General features: G+C 39.3%; 1 protein-coding gene across 1 annotated transcript; it reads right to left on the reverse strand.

The window, feature by feature from the left end:
- Positions 1-9,532: 9,532 nt before the first annotated feature.
- LOC138910078 (uncharacterized) lies at positions 9,533-10,387 on the reverse strand. The gene is made up of 2 exons (XM_070201300.1): positions 10,045-10,387; positions 9,533-9,909 (listed from the first exon to the last, which is right to left on the reverse strand). The coding sequence occupies exons 1-2, from the start codon at positions 10,385-10,387 to the stop codon at positions 9,533-9,535; spliced, it is 720 nt and encodes a 239-aa protein (XP_070057401.1).

The raw sequence follows: 10,387 nt of genomic DNA on the forward strand, positions 1-10,387 counted from the left end.
TCAAAAATGAGAATTGTTCTTTTAATTAAATTTTGAATCTTCTAAAAATCAAATTCGACCACACTCGCGAGTCATAATTCATATTACGAAGTTGCTCGATACCTTAAGTCACTGAACGGGGTGTAAATTCTTAAAATGACAAGTTTGGTCGTTACATTCTCCACCTCTTAAACAAACGTTCGTCCTCAAACGTTCTAAGAATTATTCTGAGGTTACCAAATTGATGATTTTACTTTTACACATATACTCACGGTTGATTCCACGCTACCACATTTGACATAAGCCTAACAACATCATATCTTTTGAGTTTATTTCTTTTATCCATATTTGTAAACTTTAAGATCAATTTCTTACACTCCAAACATTTCAAAAGGTCTGATTTTCACAACAACGCATGGTATTAGTCTCAACTGGCTATAACAACTCGTGCCTATGCACACATCAATTTTTTTGATAGTGTTGAAGTACTTCAAAAATTTTCCGAGGTATTATATTCTTCCCTGCTTAGGATCATTCGCCCTCAAACACATAACATAATTTTGTCTCTTCTTTGCACGTCTCAATCTCCCAAATTTATTTCTAACCCCCAAAATTTTTAGAAATTCGGCAGAGTCTCCCCTGTAATTGGGCCTAACCACCTGCCAGAGTAACACCAAAACAACTCCTAACAACACATCCACAATATATATATTAATAACACAATCTCAGCATTACAAAAACTGCATTATCACAATGATATCAGGACATGAAGCACATCATATGTATGCTCATCACCACATCTCTGGTCTTAAAAGCCGTTCATAATTAATTCCAGCATCGTATATTAATCTCATATTAACCACCACCTCATTTCGAATTTTCACAACACTGACAACGAAATGTGAGGCATGAAGACCTCATGATTACTTACTCGGATTAATGAGTCATATTTAACGCCACCTGGGAACTCACATCATAGGCTGAAACTCAATGTTTACAGCACGAAAATGGCTGAATATGAACAGAAAAATATACAAGAATTATCAAATAAGCCTAACAGGCATGAGTCCCTATTGATATTATTGTACAAATTAATTTCACAAAGGGATAATTTTAAACTCATAAATATTTCACCACAAGGACCTCGTCCTTATAACTTTCACCACGACTTGTAGCCTGATTTAAATATTTCACATCATATATAAAATGCGAGGATCTCGTCCTCAACTCCGAATCACAAGTATTTTGCACATTGTGCTAACTGAAATTTCAATTTTCCTTTCTTTCTTCTTTTCAATATATTTCATAAACAGTTTTCACAACACATAATGAACCCTCATACTGTTAGGGCGTATAATTCATAAAAATTGGAATCAATTATTCCGAAACACATTAAACCCACTATAATGAATAATAAAAATTACTTTTGGACTTATAGCCCTCAATGGTGTACAAAAATAAATGACAGACACAGGCTCACACCTTCAAATCTCCCAACAGGGATAAACATATAAGTGGGTCACAAATTTATGAAGCTCACCCATAAGTGGAGCATAATAGGAGGACTCACCTCAATATTCAGAACCGAATCAAATTAAGGAAAATATCCTTTTATAATAAAAATCGGGATCGTACCTGTTACGACACCATCTGGTGTATTGGCCTAAGCCAAATCATAGTGATTAAATTAATGGGTCGGGCCTCCACCTCTTAGGCGCCCACTACCCGCCTCTCCTCCACCTCTCGCTGACTGTGCACGTGGAGTATTAACTGAAATAAAGCTTGTAGCTGGAGTGTTCTGATGAAATCCACCCCTCCTAAGTCTGGGACAATCTCTGATGATATGCCTAGTATCACCACACTCATAACGACCCCTCTGAGGTCGCGGCTGCTCGTACTGAGTCTGTGCCGGATAACTGGAATAACCACTGTAAGAATCGCGTGTCGGTGGTGCATTGTAAACTGGAGCACTCCGAGTAATCTGATGTGCGGACTGAGCTGACCGACTGCTCGAGCCTCCCCTATAATGGGTTCTAGCTGAAGAGTAAAATCCACTAAACCCTTCAGATCTTCGAGACCTTTTGGCCTCCTTAGACTCCCTTTCCTCGCCTAAAACACCCTCAATCTTCCTTGCAATCTCTACTACTTGTTGAAATGGAGTATCAGTTTGCAATTCTCGAGCCATGCATATTTTAATATCATATTTGAGCCCCTCAATGAATCTGCGGACCCGCTCTCTGATTGTAGGAACCAAGATAGGTGCATGACGGGCTAACTCACTGAACCTGATAGCATATTATGACACTGTCATAGTGCCCTGGCGCAACCATTCAAACTCTGCACGCCACGCATCTCTAAGTCTGGGGAACAAACTCTTTCAAGAACATTTTCGAAAATTGAGCCCAAGTTAGTGGTGTGGCATCGGCTGGTCTACCTTCTTCATATATTTGCCACCACCGATATGCTACGCCTGATAGTTGAAATGTAGTAAAGGCAACTCCGCTCACCTCCACAATACCCATGGTGCGGAGTATACGGTGACAATTTTCTAGAAATTCTTGGGCATCCTCTGTAGCTGTGCCACTGAAAGTAGGTGGACTATACCTCTTAAACCTTTCAAGTCTCTTTTGTTCTTCTTTTGATGCCTCGGTCCTGACCTCAGGTCGAGCCGGAATAACAGGTTGTACCGATATTACACCTGGGACCTGACCAACGTGAACCTACTGCTCTAGTCGCAGCACGTGCCCTTCCTCGACCTTTACCTCGGCCCCGGCCTTTTGCAGCCCTAGCAATATGTGGGGATGCCTGCTCAGCTAACCCAGTAGCACGAGTCCTCACCATCTGCGAGAGAATGGAGATACAAAGGTTCAAATTCCAAATTCAACAAATTCCTCACGACAGGAATGAAAGAAATGGAAATTTCCTAACAGTTCTGTAGCCTCTCGAAGATAAGTACAGGCGTCTTCGTACCGATCCACAAGACTCTACTAGACTCGTTTATGACTCGTAGAACCTATGAACCTAGAGCTCTAATACCAACTTGTCACGACCCAAAATCCCACCACAGGAGTCCTGATGACACCTAGTCTCTAAGACTAGGTAAGCCGATTCTCATTATATTTTTGAAGCCATTTTTGTTTTTGAAACTAACAATGGAAATAATTACAATATACAACCTCCCAAGACTGGTAGTACTGAGTCACGAACTCTAACTGAATACATAGAATGATCACGAGGACCGAATATACAATACTGTTTGATTACATGTTAACAGTACAATAAAATAGAAATACTCCAAGGGACTGCGACGACCAAGCAGCTCTACCTTGAATCCTTACGATCCCGCTTTAACTCTGCTCAAGTCCATTATCTTCAATACCTGGCTCTGCACAAAAATGTGCAGAAGTGTAGTATGAGTATGCCACGGTCGGTACCCAGTAAGTATCAAGACTAACCTCAATGGAGTAGAGATGAGGTACACTCAAGATACTCACTAGTCTAATAACCTGTGCAATATAATATACAAAATACTAGGAAACAAATAGCAATAAGGACAGAAGAAAACAACCAGTGGTATGCGCAGCAAGACAACAAGAACACCATAAACATCACTCAACAATTAATAATACATGTACGCCCAATTAATTCTAGTTTTTCAAATAAATATCCTTCACATAAAATTCTTCCAAATAACTCTCTTTCAAATGTAGTTTTCTCAAATAATTATTTTTCAAATATAATTCTTTCAATAAATCTTTTCAAATATAATTTCCTCAAATAATTATCTTTCAAATACAATTCTTTCATATAATTCTTTTTGAATAAAAATCCTTCCAAATAAATATTTTGAATATAATTCTTTCAATTAAAAAGTCACCATGTGACATATCATTTCATAATCATAAAAAATACGGGTCTTAACCCATTTTTATATTTCCACGGCAGCTCGTGCCCATAATTAAATCATATCACAACTGCACGGATAATTCACGTGCCAATTATCATCATCATTTCATCACAACACCACGTTTCCACATTTCATATCACAACTGCACGGACAATTCACGTGCCAAATATCCTTATTATTTACTCACGGCACCTCGTGCCCACATTTCAATTTATAATCTGCCTAGCAATAGCCACAGACTCTCAATTTCAACATAAATCAGATTGTTATCAATTTACTAATAACAAGACAAATTGCACAAGGTATAAAAATAAACACAAGAAAATCACAACATCACATGAAAATTATCAACACCATAACCCCACATCATCACATACCGTCCCTGACAATAGCCACCCTTATCGCTCCTATTGCCACCCTTATCACTCCTATAGCCACCCTTATCGCTCCGCCCAGATTATATCAATAGCCACCCTTATCGCTCCTATTTCCACCCTTATCGCTCCTATAGACACCTTTATCGCTCCACCCAGACAATATTCTAACAACCACAACAACAGTGAAATGCCACCCTTATACCCACATAATATCAACAGTGAAATTCCTCTCTTATCTCCCCAAAATAAAAACTCACAACATAACAATTTACACAGGAAATTAACACGGCAACATAATAAAATCAATTCATATCACAATTTGCCCAATGGCCACAACTAAATTCCAAAGATATAACAAAAAATCAATTAATTTCACAACAAATAGCCCAAGGCTCCACACAATATATATAACACCCAAAGACAATCAATAGAGATATAAATTACTCAGCATAAAGCAAAACATTCATTAATGCAAATTTAGATAATTATATTAACACTTATTCTTAAGCTCGCTTAAATTAATTATTTGCATAAGAAAATTCATATTGGAATTAATTTCCAAGAATTATTAAACCATCAATACTCACGAAATTTAATAAATATTTCAAGTAACAATCACATCAAATTATCATATAAAAATAAATTGAAAAATAAATTGAACAATAAGGATTTAGGCATGTCAAACAGATGATTTAATAGTTTTCCATAATTTTTCAATTTACTACACAATAATGCCTAAGACTTTAATACAATGAATTTTACACGTATAAGCCCGAGTACGTACTCGTTACCTCGCGTACACGGCTTTTCACATTTTACAAATGGCACATAAGACTCAATGCCTAAGGGGTAATTTCCCCACTCGAGGTTAAGCAAGACACTTACCTTTTTGAAGTTAGGACGATATTCCAAAATAGCCTTCTTGCTTGAATTGACCTCCGGACAGCACAAATCTATCCAAATTAATTGTATAACTCCATTAAAATTCGTCGGAAATAATTCCGGATAATAATATGTCGACTTAAAAATTTATTCCAAAAAGTCAACAAAAGTCAACGCGGGACCCGCCCCTCGGAACCCGACATAATTTTTATGAAATCCGAACACCCATTCCGATACGAGTTCAACCATACCAATTTTATTGAATTCCAATAACAACTCGACCTCCAAATCTTAAATTTTTGTTTTAAGAAGAGTTTACAAAAATCTTGAATTCTTCCATTAAAATCCGAATTAAACGATGAATATAATCATAGATTCATGAAATATAAACACTTTAGGATATAGAACACTTACCCTAATCCATATGGTGAAAATCGCCTCAAACATCGCTCCAATCCGAGCTCCATAGCTCAAAATATGTCAAAAACGGCTGAAACCTCAAAATATAGCTACTGCCCAGGTATTTACTTTTCGCGATCGCGCAACACAAAAATTTTCAGACCCAAAATTGCTGTTCGCGATCGCGGAAAACCAATCGCGATCGCGAAGAACAAACTCCCCCCAACTCTTCCAGATAGCCTCTAGTATAATGGTCATAACCCTTTTACAGAACTCCAAATTGCAAATGGTTTAATTTTCTGAAAACTAGACACCAAGGGCTATAACGTTCATTTGTTACTCATCTCCAAAATCCTTATAGATTTCTAGATATAAGCTTCCACAGTCAGCCTTGAGCAATAGAGATTTCCAAATTCTTCCGAGATAGCCTATAGTGTATCAACCATAACTTTTTGTACACAACTCTAATGACAAATGGTTTACTTTTTTTAAAAACTAGACATCAAGGGCTACAACTTTCATTTAGGATCGTCTCCAAATTCCTTATAGATTGCGAGATATAAGCTTCCAAATCAGGTCAGTGCAACAGATATTTGTTCTATGCGATCGCGAAAGAGCTTTCGCGATCGTGATTCACAAGGCCCCAAACTGCTGTTTGCTCTTCGCGAACGTGACCAAAAGTTCGTGATCGCGATGCACACCTCTGTAGGCAGAAACCAACAATTAAAAATGGCCTAGAAATAGTCTGAAACCACCCCGAAACTCACCCGAGCCCCTCGGGACCTCAACCAAATATACGAACAAGTCCTAAAATATCATACGAACTTAGTCAAAGCCTCGAATCACATCAAACAATGCTAAAACCACGAATCACACCTCAATTCAAGCCTAATAAACTTTGAACTTTCAAATTCTATATCTTGTGCCGAAATACATCATATCAATCCGGAATGACTTCACATTTTGCACACAAGTCATAAATGACATAACGAAGCTATTCCAATTTCCAGAATCGAATTCCGATCTCGATATCAAAAAGTCACCCCCGGTCAAACTTCCCAAAAATTCAACTTTCGGCATTTCAAGTTTAATTCCACTACGGACCTCCAAATAATTTTACGGACACGCTCCTAAGTCCAAAATCACCATAATTTTACGGACACGCTCCGAGGTCATTTACACATAAGTCAAATCTTCGGTAAAATTTGTTTTTCATTTATGCTTCAAAAATGAGAATTTTTCTTTTCATTAAATTTTTAATCTTCCGAAAATCAAACTCGACCACACTCGCGGGTCATAATACATATTACGAAATTGCTCGAGACCTTAAGTCACTGAACGGGGCATAAATTCTTAAAACGACAAGTCGGGTCGTTACAACACCGATCTTCTGATAAGAACCTGCTTCCACCCATTTAGAAAAATAATCAGTCAAAATTAAAAGAAACCTTACCTTTCCGAGAGCCGGTGACAGTGGTCCGACGATGACCATCCCCCATTTCATGAATGGCCATGGGGACAAAACTGAATGTAAGGGTTCTACCGGTTGATGTTCTAGTGAAGCGTAGTGTTGGCACTTATCGCATTTTCGTATGAAATCTTTGGCGTCTTGCTCCATGCGAGGCCAGTAATATCCTGTCCGTACGAACTTCGGCACCAATGAATCTTCGCCTGAGTGATTGCCGCATATCCCTTCGTGGATTTCTCTCATGATATAATTGGCTTCTGATGCTCCTAAGCACCGGGCCAGCGGGCCTTGGAAAGACTTTCTATATAATTGGCCCTTCTTGAAGCTATAATGTGCAACTTTGGTGTGTAATGCCCGTGATGCTTTAGGATTGTCGGGCAACTTTCCGTGCTCGAGGTAGTTGATTATTTCACTTCTCCAGTCCCATACCAGATTAGCCGAATTTACCTCATAATAACCATCCATATCAAGGACTGAGCTCATCAGTTGTACCACTATTCCGGACTCCGATCCTTTAATTTCTGTCGATGAACCTAAGTTTGCTAACGCATCCGCTTTCGCATTATCCTCTCTCGGGATATGAGCTATTGACCACTCCCGGAATCATTCCATGATGGCCTGGACCTTTATAACGTATTGTTGCATATGTTCTTATTTGGTATCAAAGATCCCACAGACCTGATTTACCATGATTTCGATAACCTCAGAATCGAGTCCACGGGCCAATTCCAGCCCTGCAATCAAATCTTCATACTCTGCTTCATTATTAGTTAAAGGAATCGTTCTGATGGTTTGCCTTAAGGTTTCCCCCGAAGGAGTGATTAAAACTATTCCAAGCCCGGACCCTTTTACGTTCGAGGCTCCGTCCGTAAATAAGGTCCAAACTCCTGATGTTGATTCTGACACCATTACTGCCTCCTTGGTTGTAAGAGGTAACAATCTCGAACTAAAATTGGCCACGAAGTTAGCCAAGAGTTATGACTTAATTGCTGTCCTCAGTTTATATTCTATGTCGAATTCACTCATTTTGACGGCCCATTTGACCAATCTGCTTGAGAGCTTGGGTTTATGAAGGATGTTCCGCAAAGAAAAAGTAGTCACCATAGCTATTGGGTGGAATTGAAAATAGGGCTTCAGATTCTGAGCGGCGACTACGAGAACTAAGGCCACTTTTTCCAAATGGGGGTAGCGAGTTTCCGCTCCCGTTAAAATGTTGCTAACGTAATAAATAGGAAATTGTGTACCTTCGTCCTCCCTAACTAAGACCGCACTTACCGTAACTTTTAAAAATGTGAGGTAGACTAGCAATGTTTTGCCTTCTTTTGGTTTAGAGAGCAATTGAAGGCTTGATAAGTACTTCTTCAGGTCCCTCAAAGCCTGCTATCATGCTGACGTCCATTGAAAATTTTTCTTCTTTTTGAGCAATGTAAAGAAGCGATGACACTTTTCTGACGACCGGGAAATGAATCTGCTCAAAGCTGCTAACCTTCATGCGAGTCTTTAAACTTCCTCTACGTTTGACAATTGATCCGGGATATTGTCTATGGCCTTGATTTTGTCGGGGTTTACCTCAATTCCACTTTGTAAGACCAGAAACCCCAGGAACTTTTCGGAGCTAACCCCGAATGCGCACTTTTCGGGGTTAAGTTTCATGTTATGCTTCCTCAGGATATCAAAGTTTTCTTGCAAATGCTTAAGGTGGTCATCTGCATTCAAAGACTTAACGAGAATATCGTCTATATAAACTTCCATGATCTTTCCTATTTGTTTTTCAAACATCTCATTTACGAGCCGTTGATAAGTGGCTCCACCGTTTTTCAACCCGAAGGGCATTACGTTGTAATAATATGTACCAAAGTTTGTTATAAACAAAGTCTTTTCCTAATCTTTCGATTTCATCTTAATTTGGTTGTACCCAGAATAATCATAAAGGAAACTCATCAACTCGTGCCCGGTGGTGGCATCAATTATTTGATCGATATTTTGCAGTGGAAACGAATCTTTCGGGCATGACTTATTAAGATCTTTATAGTCTACACACATTCAAAATTTATTGTTCTTCTTAGGAACTACTACTATATTGGCTAGCCACTCTGGATATCTTACCTCCCTGACCAAACCAATTTTAAGCAAGCGTGTTACTTCTTCTATGACGAATTTATTCTTGGCCTCGGCAATAGGACGCTTCTTCTGTTGTACCGGTGGTACGTTGGGATCCAAACTCAGCTTGTGCACGACTATTTCTATTGGGATACCTATCATATCCTCGTACGACAATGCAAAACAGTCAGCATTAATTTTAAGGAATTCAATAAAACCAGACTTGAGTTTGGGGTGTAGTCATGTCCCCAAGTGAAAATTTTTTGAGCAATCCCACTTTCTCTAGTTCCTCTGCCGTGGATTTCGTTGCGTCCGTTTCTTCTAGAACTTGGAAATATCCGACACCTGATATTGTTCTGACGACTCTGCCCCTGGAATAACCTCTTCTAACTCAGTGGTAGGCGCCGATTCCTGTAATTGCTATGCCATGTGCTCCTTCCCTTTGCTATTGGAAACTGAGATTGCATTCATCTCCCTCGCTGCCGGTTGGTCACCTCTTATCTGCTGGATTCCTTCGGGCGTTGGAAACTTTAGCAACTGGTGATACGTCAAAGGTATAACTTTCATCTCGTGTAACCATGGCCTTCCTAATATGATGTTGTATCCCATATCACCATCCACTATTTCGAAGAGAGTTGTTTTCATTACTCTTTCAGCGTTAGTAAGCACCAAGATCTCTCCCCGAGTCGTCATGCTCGCAAGGTTGAATCCAGCGAGAAGTTTTGTTACTGGAATAATACTTCCGGTGAGTTTAGCTTGCTCTAATACTCTCCATTGTACGATATTAGCTGAACTTCCTGGATCCATTAGAACACGCTTAATTTTAAAATCTAATACATTTAAAGAGATTATCGGTGCGTCATTGTGTGGTAACAACAATCCGTCTGCATCTTCCTCCGTGAAAGTGATATCGTCCTCCCGGAGTCTTTTGCTATGAGTTATCGATACTTTAGTCTTCTTTGCCGCCGAAAATGTGACCCCGTTAATGTCGTTCCTCCCAAAGATCATGTTAATCGTCTGGCATGGGGTTTCTTCTCCTGCTTTCGAAGATTCAGTGTTGTCTCTGTTGTGATCGTAATTGTTCTTAGCTCGATCACTTAAGAATTCTCGGAGATGACCATTCTTTAATAGCGTTGCCACCTCTTCCCGAAGATGTCGGCAGTCCCCTGTTCGGTGACCGTTCATCCGGTGGTATTCGCACCATAAATTGGGATCCCTCTGGCGGAAATCAAACTTCATAGGTCTCGAGAATCGTGCTTCTTTAATGTTCCTCAT

The sequence above is a fragment of the Nicotiana tomentosiformis genome, chromosome 4, assembly GCF_000390325.3.
Source record: "Nicotiana tomentosiformis chromosome 4, ASM39032v3, whole genome shotgun sequence".
NCBI classification, from domain to species: domain Eukaryota; kingdom Viridiplantae; phylum Streptophyta; class Magnoliopsida; order Solanales; family Solanaceae; genus Nicotiana; species Nicotiana tomentosiformis.